The sequence below is a fragment of the Clarias gariepinus genome, chromosome 1, assembly GCF_024256425.1.
Source record: "Clarias gariepinus isolate MV-2021 ecotype Netherlands chromosome 1, CGAR_prim_01v2, whole genome shotgun sequence".
NCBI lineage: Eukaryota > Metazoa > Chordata > Actinopteri > Siluriformes > Clariidae > Clarias > Clarias gariepinus.
Genome location: NC_071100.1, coordinates 36,063,966 through 36,083,921, shown reverse-complemented (window position 1 = coordinate 36,083,921; position 19,956 = coordinate 36,063,966). Strand labels below are relative to the sequence as shown.

Here is a 19,956-nt window from a genome sequence, read left to right as displayed (position 1 = left end):
TATTTTAAATAAGAGTAGAGATGTGCCAGATACGGATAAGACTTTATATGGCAAAAAAATGAAAGAGAGAAAAAAGTTAGAGAGAGAGAGAAAGAGAGAAACTTAGGGAAATTTCAAACAGGGTTCCAACATATGCGGAGCCTGTGACGTCATTAGCACGTCGCCGCTCTTTCGGTTGTGCGCATGCGCAAACGTTCAAAATTCAAACTGGGCGGCGGGTAAAAATAAGTGAGCTGGTGCCAGACAGCATTCGTAGCCTTAAAGAGAGCTAAAACAAGACAAAATGGCCAAAACCTTGCAGGGGATAACTTTGAAAGGAAGTTCCGAACTCGTTGCTGAGTTTTTCTGTAAGTAAAATTTTTTATATTTATATAAAATATATATATATTTATGGTTTGAACGAGAGGCCGTTAGCCAGCAGCCTGCTTAGCAAGCAACATAAATCTGGAATGTTCCTGTCACGTGACTTGTTTTACTTTAGCATTTACTTTCTTGTGCAATTCGGAAAACGTGATGCTTTGTATAGTAGTTTTGTATTATAACATTTATGCACGGCTGAAACTTTGGTTAAATAGCACCTTTTGTTCACCTTGTTAGCCTGCAGCACCATTGTAATTAGCATTAGCATGATCTAAACCAGCAATCCAACTGTAAGGCAGTTTTACTGTACAGTATATTCAATGCAGCTGCATCTCTTTAAACAAGTCTGTTAAATTAATGCAGTTGTGATGATCCAACTTCGGTAACGTGGCTGTTAGACATGCACGTGTGACTAAGTATTCACGGTTACTTCCTGTTTGGTATGTAGCAAATCTGTCTTTTAGATGTGTTACCAGAGCATTACATTAGGACTTTTCTTTTTTTCGAGAACATTTTACACACTCTGATTGAGTTGTGACTGTTATTTGACAGCATTTGGGATTAACAGCATCTTATACCAGCGGGGCATCTATCCTGCAGAGACCTTCACCAGAGTCACTAAGTATGACATGAGTCTCCAGCTCACCACTGACCCCAAACTGAAGAACTACCTCACCAACGTGGTGACACAACTCAAAGGTTTGCACTGACATCAGACAGCCCTTGCAGTAGTTTTTATGTATGTTTCTGTGCCTTTCCTTTTTCTGAACCTCTGTTAATATATACTTTGATCAGTTATGTCATCATTAACTCTTGCTGGTCCCCCCCTCCCATCCGAATGTTCAACAATGGAAGATACGCTAGGAAATTATTTTGTCATTTTATTTATTTTTATTTTTTTTACCTCCATGGCAGAATGGCTGTTTGACTGCACAGTGCAGAAGCTGGTGGTGGTGATCACGTGCCTTGAGACAAACGAAGTACTGGAGAGATGGCAGTTTGACATAGAGTGTGACAAGACAGCCAAGGAGAGCAGGTATTCACAGAAAACATTGTGGTTTCTAAAACCCAATTCAGGAGGGACGGTCGAATTAAACTGGGACTGATGGTTACCTTACTCGTGAATGATGGTGTAAACTCGGTTGATATTTGGTGATGAGGCTCTTGGCTGCAGTAAAACAATTAAATGGTGCAAATGTTTTAGTGCATGACGATCGAGGCCGAGGTGGATCAGAGCCCTCTGTTGTCATTCACGCAAATGTTCAGTGAGTGGAACACGTCATCCTTGAAAATCGATGCATAAATTGTTACCAGCTTGCAGAAGTGATGCGTCTGTCTTTGGGAACTGTGCACACAATATTTCAGGAACATCACTTGCATAATAAGGAAAATATTACGCATCCCTCAACAGTCCTGACCTCACTCCAAGCCATTTTAACATGTTATGGGCCATTAAAGGGGTTCCTGGAAGGCCAAAGTTTCAGGCATAAAGCAGGCATCCTGATCTTAGCTCTGGTATACTGAGAAAACTTCTATACTAACTTCTATAAGTGCATTAGTGTAGCCAGGTATTATATAGAGAAATTAGCGAAGTTTTACTTCTTATAAGTGTGGTTAGTTTTTCTGCAAAATCAAAAGTAAGTCCCAGATTGACTTCAACACCCTATATTCTTTATACAACCATTGATCACCCCCCTTCCCCCTTTTAAAAAAAAATGTTGTTCTACATCACTTAAACTTGTAAGTACAGTATAGAAGAAATGTCAAATTCTTGTATAAACCCAAATGTAGCACTTTCACAAGGTATTAATTATTTTCATTTCTTGTCTATATTAAAGAGATATTGAATATTGATTGTGGGGTTATTGCTTAATTGAGCTCCCCATGACTGAATTATAGTTTCTGAATGCACTTGTATGTAATTAGTTGTGTTTGTGTATCACAGTGCTCCCAGAGAGAAGTCGATGAAATCCATCCAGGAAGAAATTCGCTCAGTTATCAGACAGATCACAGCCACAGTCACCTTCTTACCCTTGCTGGAAACAGCCTGTACGTACACCACTACAACACACTTACAGATTCATGAAAATTGTAGGGATCCGACTGCTTTCTATGCAAGACACGTGACAAAAGTCTTAGAAGTCTAATTGAGTAAGTGCTAAATTTTAGCGTATGTTTACATAATAATAATAATAATAATAATATTTATAATGAAAAAACCTGTGCAAAGCTTCATATGGCAAATACACTATCTGGCCAAAAGTTTGTGAACAGCTGACCATCGCACCAGTATTGTTGAACACACCTTCTAAAGCATGGCTCTGGGAATTTGTGAATGCTTGGCCACAAGAGCACGAGCAGTCACTGATGATGTGTGAGGAGGTATTGGTGCACTTCATGCCAAAGGTGTTCGGTAAGGTTAAGGTCCGGGCTCTATGCAGAACACTGTACTTAAGTTTTTGCACTTAATTTTTTGCAAACCATGTATTCATGCCGCTCATGCTGCACATGGAGCCTGTCACGCTGGAACATGTTAAGGCATCTTAGTTCTAGGGAAACTGTAATGCTGCAGCTTAGAAAAGTTCATTTTCAGCATTTTTTTGTGCTTCCAACATTGTGGCTGCAGTTTGATGAACATTGTGAAGGTTGTTCACCATCAGCAATTTCTAGAGTTGTTGCTAGCATGGCCTTTAATTTATTTATTTTTTAAAACTATTACATTTATTATTTTTTACAATTCTTTACAAACACTCCACGATAAAGTGTCAGCCATCTCTGTGGGTTGTTTGTAGAATGCAGCTAAGCTACCATTTAAACAATCCCATAATGACATTTGACATTGCATAAATTTTAGAGCCTTATTAAAATGGTAAGGATTAGGGCATTTCTGGAGGGATGGCTTTAACAAAAATCCAATCATGTATTGTAAGTAACGAATCCCTTTTCATGATATAACTGTAGATTAAATGAAATGCCAGTTAACTACAAATCATTCATTCTGTGGGTGTTCTTTTTCTTCTTCTCTTTAATTCTCTCTCCCTCTTCTCCCCATATGTGAATGAATTTACTTAAAATCTTGGGTTTGTCTGTCTTTCTCTCTCACACACATACAGGTGCATTCGACCTCCTAATCTACACAGATAAGGATCTGGAGGTCCCTGAGCAGTGGGAGGAGTCTGGGCCACAGCTTATTAACCAATCGGAGGAGGTTCGGCTTCGCTCGTTCACTACGTCCATCCACAAAGTCAACAGTATGGTGGCCTACAAAAGAACAAACTCCATGTAACCATGCTCTCCATTCTGTCCCTCTCTATTTTTCTGTACATAGTTTTCATGTCTTTTTCCAAAAAAAAAAAAATTCTCCTTTTTTCTGAGGTTTTTATGGCTGTATGTCTGAAAATAAAATAGTAATAAAAAAAATCCTGGTTTAAGTGTTCTGCACTCCTTACCATTGCTGTTATCTTCAATGTGGCCAATAGGTGGCACCAGTCCCTCAAATACAACTTAAAAGCAAGCAAGAGATTTTCAACTAATCAATATAAGTTATGCATCCAACGCATCAGAAACTTTTTATTACTTTCTGTTTTGAGTAGATAATTAAAATATCATGTTTATAGTTAGACTTATATGGACCATGTTGTTCTTTTTTTTTTTTTTTTCTATTTATTTGAAAACATTTTTCTATTTATGCTTACATGATGATAGCATTTAATCAGGATCTAAACTTTTGACAAAATTGGTCTGCTTCTGTGAACCTAATCTGACAGAAATTACACCTTATAAAAGAAATTTAACCTTATAAATTAACCTTGTTTTTCCCAGTTGTGAATTTAATTCATTCAATAGAAGATGAACAGAATAGATGTGTCATGGGAACCAAATCTGTATTTTGTTATTTCTAATTCTTTATCCAGTCCCAGGTAGTACATACTACCACTGGCATTTTTATACAGAAGGAGAGTGCAAGGTCTTTTACAGCTTATCCATAACAATAAATTTCCATCCTGGAAATTTGTCAGTTATCCCTGAAACCTGCAGAAACAATATACTGTATTATATTTCAATTAGAGAAATTATTGGATTAAGTGTTTATATGGCTAATATTTACATATTGAACTGATTATTATATGTTTATGCCACCTTTATAATTCTGCTCAAGCAACTTGGCACTGTTTGAGGTGGTTGCATTAAGTATTTTTAATTTAATTAGGCCTTTATTGTAAAGGCCTTTATATACAGTGAAAAAATTGACTTACAAGAAGAGTAAAATAAGTATATAATTGTACTAATTTTTTCAACTTGGGGTGACACCAAACCATTGTCTGTTACACAAAACTGACTCTTTATATCCAGATGTGAAGGGCCAGTTTCCACAAAGATTGGGGATTTTCTACCTAGCTTATAATGCTACCCAAAACTCACTAATGTGTGTATTGCCAGGTTTAGTGGGTGTGTTTAAATTGCAAACCGTGCTGGATACTGGTCTTTAAGAACTGGGTTTGAACAGCCTTAAACTACAAGACTTGGACTTTTTTTCCATCATCAAACTTTTGTAAAAGGTTTGATGCAGAAAGAATACATAGTTTAAGCATTGCAGACTTAAGACCTCCCTGTTCAATGCCATGAACTAATATGGGAAGCCCACCAGAAAATATGACATCAGTGTTGTTCAGCCCAAGTATGGGTGATTGCTAATGTCTAAGAATGCAATGTTCAGATTTGAACGTGTGATTGAAAGTTTACTGCATACGCTAATATTGGAACAATGTAGGTATTCAGTGAAGCTATGTAATGTTAGAGTATTTATGATTAATCTTTATGAAAGCAGGACTAACAGCAAAGCATACAATATATTGCAACTGTCCATAAGGTTGAAAATGCAGGGTGTTTGGAAGGTTATTATGTCTGCATTAGGCTTTAGAGTAAAAGTAATAATCTATTCCTCTTTGAACCAGTCATTCCATACACATCAAAGCCCAGGTTCCTCAACACCAGCTGGCCTGATCAGCATGAAAAAGAACAGAAGAGCTCCTCAAACCATGAAGCTTCTGAATAGACATCAATCTGGCAGGGTTACAAAACACATCAAGCCATTCAGGTTCTAGACTAATAGATTGGCGGCAAAATAAAATCTTCAAAAGACGACTGAAAGGCACCGATTTACTTTAAGTATGCAAAATCGGTGGGGGCACGCATGAATTTTATTCTTAGTTTAGTATGCTTGGGTTTGAAATGATAATACTGGTGTGTATGAATCAGACCTTTATGCATTTGATTATTATTCAGTAACATAAATTTTGGAGCAAGTAAAGCATTACAAATAGATCCTGATTCTATTAAAGGTTTTTATTTTGCTTTGTTTCAATTCTAAAGAAACTAAGCCAATAATTTGCTCCGACCACACAATATGCAATATGGGAATAGATTAGATAGAGTGCACCACCTGTTGGATTATAGAAGAATGGCAACATTTTACCACCTCACATGGAAATAGAATATACAATTAAAACAATAATAATAAAAAAAGGAACATGATTTTGGCGACAGTGTAATGAAACATTTAGCAGCCATTTGCTCCACAGACAGATCAGTGAGCTGTAGGCATGCATCACCCTGTCACCAGTTCACCGGTTGTCTTTCCTTGGGTCACTTCTGGCAGTCATCTAGCCATCACAATTTGGCACTTATAAAAGACCTGTTGATCCTTACGCTCACCCATTTTTCCTACTTCCAAGACATAAGCTATAAGAACTCACTTGCTGCTTACGGTATTGCACCCTTTGACAGGTGCCACTGCAGCAAGATAATTAATGTTATTCACTTCACCTGTTGGTGGTTTTAATGTTATGGCCGACGTGGACATCTGTCCATCATACATATAATTGTGAAGTTGGTTTTACTGATTGCTGTTATGAAAGATTCCTCCACTAATCACTGATTACCAACCATTTATTCTTAAGGTCTTTAGTTAAAATGCTATAGCTTTCTCTGTGGCATTCATTGGGTATTGAAGGCACTATTGGCAGTTAGAAAAATTAAGGAGCACAAGCACTTTTATTAATTGTTTATGCTTGCAGGCTTATTAGTCAATGCTGATTACTTTAACATACACAATATTGGCATAATTAGTTGACCAGGTCAGTCAGTCAAGAGTAAAAGTTTTGGGGAATGAGGAAACTTTACACAGCCAATACCAACCAAAAGCAGTCACATTCACCATGTATAACACTAAACATGTTTTGTAATGATGGCAGGTAGTAAAATGTATGTTCTTGAGACAGATAAATCTATGGAATAGATGGAATAAGGCTTTCTATTTAGGTTTCTGGTAACGATGCAATGGGCTTTCTGAAAAGATAATTAAACCAAATTACAATCAAATGCTTTAGTTTCAGCAACAAGTACATGTTTGCTAGTTGTATTCCCATTACATATAAAAACTCCAAAAAAGGAAATGATCATTTGTGAACAATTAAATATATCTTTTTTTCCTTACTTACTTTTATGCAAGACTTACAGGTCAAGTAGCCAAGTTCTCACAACATAATATAAAGTTAATAAATATACAAAAGACAGGTGAAAACAAACACGATGTGGAACAAAATGACATTCTTCTTCATATCCGCAGTGGGTGTGTTCCTTAGAAGTTAATTATATTAACTTAACTGTATGGTGCACTGTAGTGATGAATAAATTATTTCCTTTTGTGCCTCTGTTCAGTGACTGATCTACAGAAAAACCCTGACATGGGACTAAAACAATAAATAAAACATCTTGTACACGTCCTCGCATAGACGCTATGCAGGGTTTGGAGTGACTATAAAAAGGTTATTACACCCCCCCCCCCCCCAACATCTCCTTTACTTTAAGATTACCTGAAAAGGTCCAAGCAAGTAATAGATATTTTATAAATAGATAATAGCGAATCAGTGACTTTAGAATGAAGCATTTGCTAATGTTAAAAGCCCAATTAGACTCATTGCTGAAAGCACAAGTTTCAGTGACTAGACCTATTAACTAGAACCTATTAACTTCCGAAGCTAATATAAACATCAAGCACAACTCTCATCACTCCTCTTAACAAGAAAACCTGTGATTTTTTAAAAAGTAACTTACACATATAAGTGACTGTACTTTAGACCATATTGCTTTAGCGTTACGTCCCCTTATCTCCCAAGCTACATGGAACCAATATGATTCAGCTACATCCCAAAAGATAAAATTACAATTCATTTCATAGTGGTTGGTGAACACTTCATAGCACGACTCATGACTAAAAATTATTAATTGCTTACAACTTCAGTGTGTGGTATGAAGAAGGATGTAAGGGTAAGGGAAGGGGGTAGACTTTAGATCTTGTGCTGACTGGGATGAGCCGTTTAAAGTCCTCCAATTACTAAGCTCGCCTCCTCAGCCTGTTCAGCAAGCAGCTTCCAATTCTGCCTGTTCTTCCTGCAGCCTTCCAGTAGGGGGGAGCAGAAATCTGACATATTGGCCAGTGTCTAGAAAACACAAACACACACATTTAAATGAAAATAAATATATTCTTCATCATCATCATCATCATCATAAACTTGGATAAATATCATCTGAAATACGTCCTAGCATTTTACCTCATACAACTGTGTGCAAATGGCATCGATGAAAGACACTTGCATGCTGGGGATCTTATCACGCTTCTCTCTGTTCATTAGATCCTGTTCAAGACAAAGGCACTCTTTAAAAGTTGTGAAATCTGACGCTGCTCTTGACATGGCCCTGCTGTTTGGACAGTGTGATGTAATGCACAGGAAGTGAACTTACAATAGGTTCAATGTTCAGCTCTTCTCTTTCCTTGTCCCCTTGCTCAAAGAATTCTGTGGCAACGAGCTCGGCTATCTGCAAATGCAAGTGAATAAAAGTGTTAGATGAAAAACACACAGGACATCAGGGGGTGGAGAAACCTTCACCTTTGTACTAATATTGCTACTCCTCTTTTTGGCCTTTCACTTACAACACTGACATTCCAGCCTTAGTTTTTCTCTGTGGTCCTCTCCTTCCTCGCTGATTTACAATCATTCTATGAGTACACACTGCCTGTACAAACAGTTCGACACTTTGTGCACAAAGGCTTCACTTGACACACATTCACACGTTACACAGGCAATATATCAAAAGTGTCTTACAAAGATTTACACTGGTTTAGTACAGCATATAAACCATTTTAGAGGTCACTTTTTCGCAACACCACCAAATTTTATTTCAGTGTAAATTCACAAGTTCTGATTAATATACTATTTTTCTTTTGTTTGTTTGAAATGACCTTTTAATTTTAGTAGCTTCTACTACCATGATCTACTACTACTGTGCTCATTCTTACATTTTATGCTTTCTATAGTAACAATGGAAGATGCTTCAAATAAACACCTAAAAGATCTTAGGTCACAGATAAAGCTGCTTATTTAGAAAGAGAAAGCAGCTTGCAAGGGAAAATCATATCAAAGTGATAGCACTTAATTAGTTTTGCAGATGTTCCACAACATTAAATGTTCCTATAAAAAGATGAAGTGTAACGTCATTCTTTAATAAATAACAATTAGGCAAAAGCCTATAAAACACTTGAAAGCATTCTGCTATTGAGATGAGTAGCTCTGCTTCATGTCAGGATACATCACAACACATTCTAAAATGATTTAGTCCTGTTTTACACAATATAAAAGTTACACTTATATACAGTATATACAGGTATCTACAAGTTTCATTGCTATTTATTTTTTTACAGATTCAGGGACCAAACCCCCTAGTAATAGTATGCGCACACAATTTTACAATCACAATGTTATGTCATTATAAATGTGCATGTTGAGTTCAGTCTAACTTTGCACTTCGGAGACTGACAGACTAGTGCAAACATGTTGCATTATGAGGTGGCAGTAAACCATCATGTCCAGATTGTTCAAAAGGGCTCAGATTGCTTGGGTCATTAGTTTTCGCTGCTGATTTTTAGCAAGCAGAACATGTCAGGATTAGCTCATAGCACACTAATGAATTTTCTGATTAAATTCGATTGTCTGTGACATTTCATTCTAATACACATAGTTTTCCCTATTTCTGAATGAGTTCTGTTCCGGGAAAACGTTCGTAAGTCCGATTTGTTCTCAAGTCCAACAAGGTGAGTCTTTGCACCTTAGACACGAATATACAATGTATTGTATACCGCTCCACTTAACTAAATCTGTCTCCTAACTCCATAAAAAACACCATAAAAAACCATCACTGCGCCTAAGGAAGTGAATCTTGCAGTGAAACGTGACAGTGTTGTTTTTGCGCATTTAAATCGTGAGGGGAATCCCGGATGCCATTTTTTTATTTCAAAGCTGTTTTTTTTAAATTATGATTATTTACTATAAGGACAACTTTACAGGACAGCCATTTTCTATTATTGTGCTTCCGGATTGATTAATTGACACCAGTGAGGTCGACTCATTTCTTCCACTCCCCCCATAAGCACACACATACAATATACTGGACTTCTCATACATTCACTTTCACATTAAAATATTGTATGTAATTGTAAATATCGGTAACTTTTTTTTACAATTTTTTTTTACAATTTTTTTTTCAGAAGTAGAACCGCAATCTGTTCATACTTGCTAGAATTCATAACTAAAAAATTTTTTTACAAATGTTTTTAAGCCAGGAACTACCTGTATAACTATTTTGCATACAATTTTACAAAAAAAAATGAAAAAAGAAAAATAATAATAAATAAATATGGTATTTTGAGTGCTTCATTCTATTTTATGTGCATATCAGAGTGGCTACGGAATTCTACCTAGACTATTTACCATATGAAATACAAAATACTTAAATATGTTGATAATACAATGCAATAAATACAGAGCATATACTGTAGAATATCCATCCATCCATTCATCCACCATACAGACTTCTGGGTAGTGTGTCCCAGGGAGATCAGAAAACAAAGCTGGCGACACCCTGGTTCAAGCATCAACCCATCGCAAGACACAAGCACTCCCACACCCAACACACACAATCATACAATATGGGCAATTTGGAAACACCAATCAGCCCACACTGCAAAGAAAAAGGAAACCCATACACAGACTAAAGATGAGATTCAAACCCCCAACCCTCTTGGTGTGAAGCGACACTACTGTATATTATGCCACCATGCCACTGTAAATTATATTAAATATATGCACTTTATTCAAACAGTCTAAGATATGTCTTGCACATTTTAAGGACATGAAATCTCTATTACAATTGTTTGTGTGTACATAGGCATGTGTTAGACATGATGTACTATAATACCATTAACACATTATGAATTTATATACAATCAGTGCCTGTGACTTCCCAAACAAGCATTTCACTGCATATCGTACTGTGTATGACTGTGTATGTGACAAATAAAATTTGAATTTGAATTTGACTTATTTAGGTCTTACCCTCTTTTGTACAGGCCAGGGTTTGGTAATGGCAGATATATCACATGCAGTCATCAGCATACACCTGCAGTGTCAAAACCCCCCAGTACCACTGTTAGTGTGTGACAGTTTTTAAAATAATTACTCTTTAGAATATGAGAGGGGAAAATTATGCATATAAATCACCTTAGCAAGTCTCTGTGATTATCCTCCTCCCAAAAAAACTGGTTGTTCTTTGCTAGTTCAAAAAACTCTGTCCGTTTCCTGGGGTAATAATAATAATAATAATAAAAAAAAAACATTAATTAAAAACGACACCTTTACTTTACTAGTACACTGAACACAAATCTTTATTCAAGTAGTATGTATTATTATTTTGTCAGAAGCCTCTATTGGATTGTTCAGACTCCTCTAACAGGTTTATAGACTAAACGTTATCATGTGCTGATTTTAGGTAAGATGTGTACTTAAAATGTAAATCTATGAATAAGACCTGAATATAAACAAACAGTCTTTAAGATTTAATTACTCATGTTTACAGAGTATAACAATTTTTACTATAACAAAACAAATGGCCTTTAGCTTCTGTATTGATTACTAATGTGGGTTGTATTTTATTCTCTCAGCTATGACTGGTACATACTTCATGTAGAGGGCGAGGTCAGTAGCCAAAATAGCTTTTTCAATCATCTTCAGTGTAGTCTTATATTCTTCCACTGAAAGGCCGCCTAGAATTTGACTTCCCTAAAAAAGCAGAGTTGATAAAACATTATTGTCTAAATTTAGGAAAGAAGACTGTAGTAATATGAGCATATCTCAATTGCTTATTCACTTAGTGATCTATAAACATTTAAAAAATAAAGGCTGTTCAGTCAAAGCATGCTGGATCCCAACTCATTTCTTCAGTAAATCTATGAGGGGCGTTCAAGTCAAATTGGTTCTTATGTACTTCTTTGTGAATTAAGGCTTAAAACCAATTGACATTAACAGAAGAATTACTGAGGCTTTGAGTCTCATCACTGTACTGTGCTTAACAAAACATTTGAATGGTGCAAACATTTTTTAAGAAAAAAAAAAAAAATATCACATGTCCGTGATCCTGGCTGAAATGGTTTGGAGTCCAACTGCAGCCGTTCCTGAGAACATTTAGTGTGTCGAATGTCTGATCTTTAAAAAATTAAGGAATAACATGTCGTCAATTTGCAGAAGAGGCTCATCTGTCTGTGGGAACTGTATGCACAATCATTCACAAACACTACTTGTACATTACAGGACCTCGGCTGGAAGTTATCACCACATCCTTCGTACAATCCTGACCTCGCTCCAAACCATTTCAACACGTTTGGCCCATTAAAGGTGCTCCTGGAAGGACAGTATTTCAAATGTGAAGCAGGCAGTCTGATTATGAATCCAGCGTACTGACAAACCTTCCTACCTCTATGACAGGGGTCTCCAAATTCAGTCCTGGAGGTCCAGTGACCAGCACAGTTTGTAATTCACCAACACCTAAACACACCCACTGAACCTAGTAATTAACAGATTAGTTAAATCAGCTGGGTTTGAGAAGAAGAATCACCAAACTGTGTTGGACACTGGCCCTCCAGGACTGGATATGGAGACCCCTGCTCTATGATATCTATAATCACTAAGTGCATTAGTGTAGTAAGGGATTATATAAAATAAATAAAGGGAGTTTTTTACTTTCATAAAGTGCTCTGTTATTTTGCACAATCAAAAGGCCCGGTTTGACTTGCATAATGCTAACTTTTCACAATAAATGCATGAGTTGATTTAAACAAATAAAAAATAGATTTTATCAAAATGCTCTCAGTGTTTGGTCTTTGTGTGATCCTTTCATGCTTCCTCAAATATAAATCACCTAATATTATCTTATCAGTTTTACTAAAATATAAACAGGTTCTAAACAAAAGTGGTAGCTCTTTCATGAAGATTTTTTAAAAACTGTTAAGCTTTTCTAATTATTTACCTTTATCTTATAATGAAACATTTCTATTTTTAATTGATATAAGTCATATTCAATGGTCTTCACAGTCACCAGATCTCAACACTGACAAACCTTCACCACCTAAGGGAGATTTTGGATTGATCTGTCAAACCAAACACTCCACATGGTCATCAAAACACTATCTAAAGATTATCTTCTGGGAGAGTGGTGTTAATCACTCTAGTACACTTCCAGTGACTTGTAGAATGTACAGCAAGGCATGCTGAAGTAGTGGTGTTGTTTTTGTTAGTTTTTTTTTCCTATAATTTGTCACCCATTGTTAGCTTTTATATATGTTTAAATGTCAGTGTAGCGCTACTTAGTCTTGCAGTTTATAATGCAATAAAATTAGATTAAAGGATTCATTAATCAAATAACCGTAATGGTCTTGTAGAATATAACCCTTTTGTTTTGTTAACAACCATTTAGAAGTTCTTACTTGACTGGTGAGGATCATGAGGCACTGGTCAAAGTGGTGATGCTCCATAATGGAGTGGCAGTAGAGCTGGGCTAGAGGGTGGTCACTCCTATTGACATAATGAACAATCAGAGTCTTTTTCTGTCTTTCACACGTTGTTTGATCCTTTCCCCCCTCCCTCCCCACACATTCAATCAAGCAACAAACAGAAGAACAAATTTTCCATTCCTCTTCCCAGTCGGTTCTGCTCACTATAAACTGGGAACTAAAATAAAATAAGATAAACATACCTCTTAATATATGAGTTGTTGACACCTCTATGGTCCAAATCATGACACAGAGTCGCAATCATCAGGGCCAATATCTCCATATCATTTAGATTGTTCTGTCAGGTTTAAAATAGAAGTTTACTTTTTCCAGTCATGTGATGAGACTTTTTCCTGAGAGCTAAATTCAGTTCATATGTTTCTAAATAAAACTCATGGCAGAACGAGCATAAACTGCTATATATAAATATAAACTAATGTAATATGTAACTTGTAATTTCTACCACATTATAATTCCGCCTGCTTGTGTATAGTTCTCAATATAATCTCTGTGAATCATAACTGAAAAACAATATTGATAAAGTATTTATTTAACACAACAAAAATTTCCATAAAACTGCATTTATTGTTTTCCAAAATTCTAGTTAGCATTTTAGTGTGGTTGATTTTCCATCGTGGTTATGTTATGCAGACTTTTAAATGTAGCTTTTTGTGTCTGTATTACACTTGATGGATACAGGTATAGCCCAGGGCCTACTAATAAACATACACTTGTTTTAACAGGTGTCAGACACAGTAACTGCTTTATTTCAAGTTACAATAAACCTCAGTAAAAGATTACCCAAGGCCTTTACTTTGAGGGAAGAATGTCCTGCACTGACCTGTAACCTGCCTGATTTAAGTATGGCAAACATGCACTGAGACGTGTTGAAGGCGTGCCGCCAGTTATGGTAGGCCACGTTCTTTCTGTAGTTCTTCTTCACACTTAGGATCCATTGGCACAGGCTCTGAAAACAGAAGAAGTTACAGATTCGTAATTTGCTCAGATACAAGAGAGAAAATGGAAACTGAATTTCTGTAACAAAAAATAATGGTGACAGATCTTGGATCATGTGCACATCCTTAACGGAATAAGACAAATTAAATTTGCTAGTTCTTATAATTCAATTGCCAAGAAAATTGCTAATCAAATTATGTTTCCTCCATATGTCATGTGCTTTTCTTAACCTCTTGAGACTTGAATGTCCCTGTAGAGGACATGACATTTTGTCCCAACTACACTATAGTCCTAGTGAAATCATCATATGGGGACGATTAGGTATAACATTTTTTTTGCCCCAACTTCTTCCAGTTTAAAGATATTAAGTTCATTAAAAGTCATGAGGTAACTCATTATTGCATATTGGGGTCGATTTCAGATTGGGGCAAAGAACACATCTGCAAATAACAGTGATGTTACACTACCACTAGTCTTATATTGGATACCAACAACTTTGGTGAATATCCACTGTAGGCCTTTACAGATTTGCAGATACTGATTCACCCACACTATATTCAGCAGGAAAATTGTTCAGTAAACAACGTGAAGTCATTTGTGGGAATCTTCTTTGTACAGTACCAAGAGAACATCTTCACCTGACAATAACTGGAATGTGATGTTTACCTTCAACATACTGGAAATCTATACAAACTTAGTAGAGTCTTGATATCCTATCAATGAAAACTACATATAAGAGTAGGGACAAGGGGCAATGGTGTCCAACAACCATCCTAAATGGTTTTACCTGCAAAGGACAATGTGGACACAACTCCTTTTAACCTTGTGCATTGTACAAAGTATCATTCGAGAAACATCATACTTCCACAGTGCCTCCCACAACAAATATCAAATTATGACATCATAGATGGTCTCCAAATCCAGAGAAACATGCAGACGAGCTCACTGTTCCATAGCCTGGCAAATCCTGAATCCTACTGTAGGTTGAATTATCAGACAAAGTCTCCTCTCCAGTATCCTCAGAGGCTGAGAGATTTTTTTTTTTTTGTGGTTAAACTTTCTTAAAAATTTAACCCACCATCCTAGACTGTCAGTCTCACTACACAGGACCTCTGCAGCACACAAGAAGCTTTTTAACCGCATAAAAAAAAAATTCTGCCAACAATATCCCCATGTAGAGGACAATACTCCCGATGTTTAACCTACTAACCTGATTTAAAACAAACCTAATTTAAAAACATATTCCACAGAAAGAATAATATACTGAATAGTGTGTGTGAAAAAAATAGATGCAGTGGCAGAGATATTAAAAAGTGTAGTGCATGCCTCCAAGTGCAACATTAAAAGCATTAGCTCTAAAAGCATTGCTATATTGTGGGGCAGAATCCTTGACAATACCACAGCCGTCTGTGGCCTGAAGCCAAGGAGGCAAAATTGGTAATGTGTCTTGGGTAGGAGGTATGGCATACTTTTCCTCGCCTGTCAATTGCAGTTACACTAGCTAATCTCTTGCATTTGTGATCTCATGAGGACAGAAAAAGGCAGAGATTATTTTCCTCCAAGTGTGTTATGCTGCCTTGTAACAAAGCATCTGCAATTGACTTTCAATGCCTCCATAAAATGTCAGTACATCACAACTGTGTATCGTTCTTTGATCAGTTTGTGTGTGTACACGACATGGTTTAGTTGGCTCTCGGCGGGTGGTCAGTCACAGCTAGCAGAGTTTTTGTGATTGATTTGGACTCTACGCCAGAGTGGTTAAAGAGAGCCTGCTTAGACTCATGCAGCTCAAAGTAAGCGCTGCCTAGGAAATCAATAAAAAGCCTGTCTTTGTGCCTCATCCATCTGCCGTCTCTTCTGGCATCAAGCGCCATAAAAGGACTTTGTTCTAGAGATCCAAGTACACAGCCGTTTTTACTGTACCTATGCTCAGATAGCCAGAGGTATGGACTTCATCTGGCAACGCTGAACTAAATTAAAGGAGACGGATATGTTTTTAAAGTTAGCAAAGACTTTTTGTTCTGACCCAGAGCAGTTATTTTGGTGCACTGACATTTAGTAAATGGAAAGCAATGTTTGATACTTTACTAAAATTATTATTTTTTTTTGCTAAATTACCTAATATTGTAAAATGCACAGTAACCTAGTTTACTCCTCATTAAATGCACTACATCTTCAGGATGTCAGAATTACTTAAAGTGTTGATTTTTTTTATATGATTGATGGATTAGTAGAATTATTATTATTATTATTTGTTTTTTATTCAGTGGTTTGCCTTAAAGGTTTGTGTGGTGGTCATATACCTTGTACTTCATCTGAAAGTTCTGCACAAGCTTGAGGTCCACAAACATGCGGATAGTAGCTTGGGTGGTCTCAGCATCGGTCAGGTCAAAGTCACTGAAGCTGAAGTCTAGTAGCCTCAGAGACTGAGCTGAGGGAACAGTGGCTGCCTTTTGGACAAAAAATAACATACACAAAGGGACATATTAACACAAAAGTAAAAAACAATTAGCTGTGACCTTAAAACCACATGCCTAATCTTATGTTAGTCCCACTTGTGCCACCATAACAGTTCTGACTTGTCAGGGATGAACTCCACAAGGATCTTTAAATGTGTTCTGTGATATTTGGCACCAAGACGCTTGAAGCAGATCCCTTAAGTCTTTTAAGGATTGAGGCGGTGCATGATGGATCAGACGTGTATATCCAGCACATCCCACAGCCTTTTTAACCATGATAATGCACCCTCGCCCTGCCATACTGCAAAAAAATGCTCAAGAATGGTTTTAGGAATATGACAAATAGTTTATTGTGTCAAACAAATCTGGACATACAAATCTGATTGACAGATTCCCTTAACTCTTCCAGGAATATAACTTATAGTACCTTATCTATGTCTTGGTGTTAGATGGCACACAACACCTTCAGAGATCTTGTGGAGTCCATACCTTAATAAATCAGTACTACCACAAAATGAGTTTTGGTGGCAAAAGGGGGACACAAGCCTGGGCAGGTAGTTTTTATATTACGGCTGATCAGAATGTACTGTATTTATGTAGCTACTGAAATAAATAAATGCATAGTTGTGACTATCAAAGAATGTAGCCTATTTATAGACAGATTTATTATAATGTATAGATTTAGGGCATCACGGTGGTTTAGTGGTGAGCACTGTCGCCTTGCACCTCCAGGGTCCGGGTTTGATTCTCATCTCTGTGTGATTGGTGGGTTTCCTCCGGGTACTCCGGTTTCCTCCCATAGCCCAAAGACATGCAGATGAGGTTAATTGGCATTCCCAAATTGTCTATAGTTTGTGAGTATGTGTGTGTGCACAGCGGTATAGACGATGAGTGTATAGATTTATTACAATATATAGATTTATTATAAATCACGTCAGCCCAAAAGATAAATGCCGTGACTTCATTAAATCTATGCTCGGATTGTTTATGTGTTAAGCAGTGCTGACAGGTTTAGGCCGAACATTTTAAAACCTTACATTTTGCAGGGACAATAACTGTTAGCGCTATTTGGATCGGTTGTGTTAACTCCCAGCTTTCTGAGACGGACCTCTGCTCTAGCAAATAATAATGGAGAAACATTTTCTTTGCAGCATTTCCCCATACAACACAACCTGTTTAGATCCTGTCTCAGGCTTTACTTAGGTAGACTAGTGCTGGCTGGGCTGTGAAGACATTCATGAGTTGAGGAGCCACTCTGTGATTCTTCAAATTGACATCACGTCACAGGAAACAAGGTTTGGTTAAAAATTCGAGAATGTCAATCCCAAGTAGTACTGTGATTATACATTGAATAGGAAACCTTTGTTATCAATTATGTGATTTTTCTGATAATTAGACGAGATGCTTTTTTAAAAGCAAAAGTAGGGCACTGAATTTAGAATGCTAACCAAATAAATTTATTTTAAACGCAATGGGGAGAAAAAGATGTGTAGGGAAAAGATAAATTAATAAATTGTAATTTACCGCAGTTACCTCGAGCGCCCGTGTCTCCTCCTCCCCAGCGGAGGCATGATAAGAGAGAACCTGAGAAACATATACAAAGCCATGCACAAAGAAAAACACACATATATTTACGTATTTCTCTTTTCCTCAATTTAATTTTATTCACCTTTTATTTCATTCTTATGACAAGGCTGTGTATTTAAATAACCCTTTCCTAAATCAGCACAACCGTTTACACTCTATGACACCAGTCTTCCTGCCGTTTGAGTCACAGCATGTTTGTCCTTGACTATCCTGACTAACAAGCTCAGTCTGACAAAACTGTGAAAGTATAAACAGCACAGCTTCCTCTGCTTGTCATCTGTTGACGCCAAGCATGATTTATTTTTTTCGAACTGCTGCTGCGAGGGTCATTAATAACAGGGAAACGTCATGAAAGGAATGGTGTGATGGAGAGACGGAAAGGAGAAGGTTTAAAGCTCTGCCCTGCCATTGTGTCAGCTGCAGGAGAGTGCTTGTCACTGGGGGTACCTCTGACTGTGACATCTCCAGAATGGAGGAATCAGAGGAAAAGCTCAGAGGACTAAGAAAAGAAGGAGGGATAAATTGGTAAGAGGGCTGAGTGTGAATGGGAGTATAGGATCAGATTAGATTAGTACACAAGGGGAGGACGTGGTCTTCTCTGTAAAAAAAAAAACTTTGTTACTCAATAATAGACTTTACGATAAATAAAGCCATTTTTAATATTCCATTTTAAACCTCTGCTGAGACATCCCTTGGGACATTGCGTAAATGTTTAAATTTTTTGCTAAGTAATAATAAAAATAGCACTGACCTCAAGGGTGACTTCCTGCTTGGCCATGGCCCTCTCCACAGTCTCGTACATCTGAGTGTTCTGGATGCCGAGCCCACAAAAGATGGCAAAGGCCTCTAGAAACTGCTCATCGTTCCGATTGAAAGCCTTTACCTCACCTGACGCTTCATCCATCTTGTTAACCAACTGGCAAACCCCTTTAGGTGAATGAAAAATCAAATAGATATATTTTAACATTATCGGTCCTTAGGAAACAGTAGTGTAAATTACACTACCGTTTAAAAGTCTTAGAACACTTGCAAATTTCTTTTTTTTTTTTGTTTAGTGATTTATTTTCTACATTCTACAATACTGGGGATTTCAAAACTATTAAATAACACAAATGGAATTAGGTAATCACGTAACAACATGAAAAACAACAGTTAGTTGTTATTTTAAGAGGTCAGCCTTTCTGTAATGGTTCTTGCAAGAACAGTATTGTCAAGTGCATTTGCAAAATCCGTCAAGCACCATAATGAAACTGGCTCTAATGACGGCCATCCCAGAAAAGCGAGACCAAAACCTACCTCTGCCGCAGATAAAAAGTTCATTTAGAGTTATCATCCTGAAAAATGACCAATTAACAGCACCTCAGATTAGAGGCGTTATAAAGTCCTTACAAAGCATAAGTAGCAGAAACATCTCAATATCAACTGTTCAAAGGAGATTAATGCATTTTTTGGGCGCCTTCAGCATTCCTTTACAACGTAGAAAGAAATAAAAATCAGGAACCATCATGGAGTTGGAAAGTTTTCTAAAACTTTTGATTGGTAGTGTAGATCAAATATTTATCCACTGATTCTTGTTTACAGATATAACATTTATACCACTATTCTTGAATTAGCCAGATGATCTTGATTTGCAGTCTCTTCCAGCATGATCCT

The 19,956-nt window shown here is 36.9% G+C and overlaps 2 protein-coding genes across 4 annotated transcripts in view; one reads left to right on the top strand and one right to left on the bottom strand.

Moving 5' to 3' along the window:
- Window positions 1-203: 203 nt before the first annotated feature.
- mad2l1 (MAD2 mitotic arrest deficient-like 1 (yeast)) lies at window positions 204-3,782 on the top strand. Its single transcript, XM_053492593.1, has 5 exons — window positions 204-347; window positions 913-1,059; window positions 1,276-1,396; window positions 2,306-2,409; window positions 3,474-3,782. The coding sequence occupies exons 1-5, from the start codon at window positions 284-286 to the stop codon at window positions 3,644-3,646; spliced, it is 609 nt and encodes a 202-aa protein (XP_053348568.1). The 5' UTR covers window positions 204-283; the 3' UTR covers window positions 3,647-3,782.
- Window positions 3,783-5,714: 1,932 nt separating this feature from the next.
- The window catches only part of pde5ab (phosphodiesterase 5A, cGMP-specific, b), a 47,264-nt gene continuing 33,022 nt past the window's right edge, over window positions 5,715-19,956 (bottom strand). For 2 of the 3 annotated variants that reach the window (XM_053492580.1, XM_053492558.1), the window contains exons 10-21: window positions 19,055-19,230; window positions 18,241-18,300; window positions 16,561-16,707; window positions 14,142-14,267; window positions 13,504-13,598; window positions 13,235-13,322; window positions 11,434-11,534; window positions 10,977-11,054; window positions 10,812-10,875; window positions 8,164-8,238; window positions 7,974-8,057; window positions 5,715-7,862 (exon numbers count right to left, since the gene is read on the bottom strand). In XM_053492580.1, the coding sequence (XP_053348555.1) occupies window positions 7,740-7,862; window positions 7,974-8,057; window positions 8,164-8,238; window positions 10,812-10,875; window positions 10,977-11,054; window positions 11,434-11,534; window positions 13,235-13,322; window positions 13,504-13,598; window positions 14,142-14,267; window positions 16,561-16,707; window positions 18,241-18,300; window positions 19,055-19,230 (1,217 nt within the window). In that variant the 3' untranslated portion in view covers window positions 5,715-7,739. The remainder of the gene's footprint in view (window positions 7,863-7,973; window positions 8,058-8,163; window positions 8,239-10,811; window positions 10,876-10,976; window positions 11,055-11,433; window positions 11,535-13,234; window positions 13,323-13,503; window positions 13,599-14,141; window positions 14,268-16,560; window positions 16,708-18,240; window positions 18,301-19,054; window positions 19,231-19,956) is intronic. The other variant, XM_053492569.1, reaches the window with a different exon arrangement.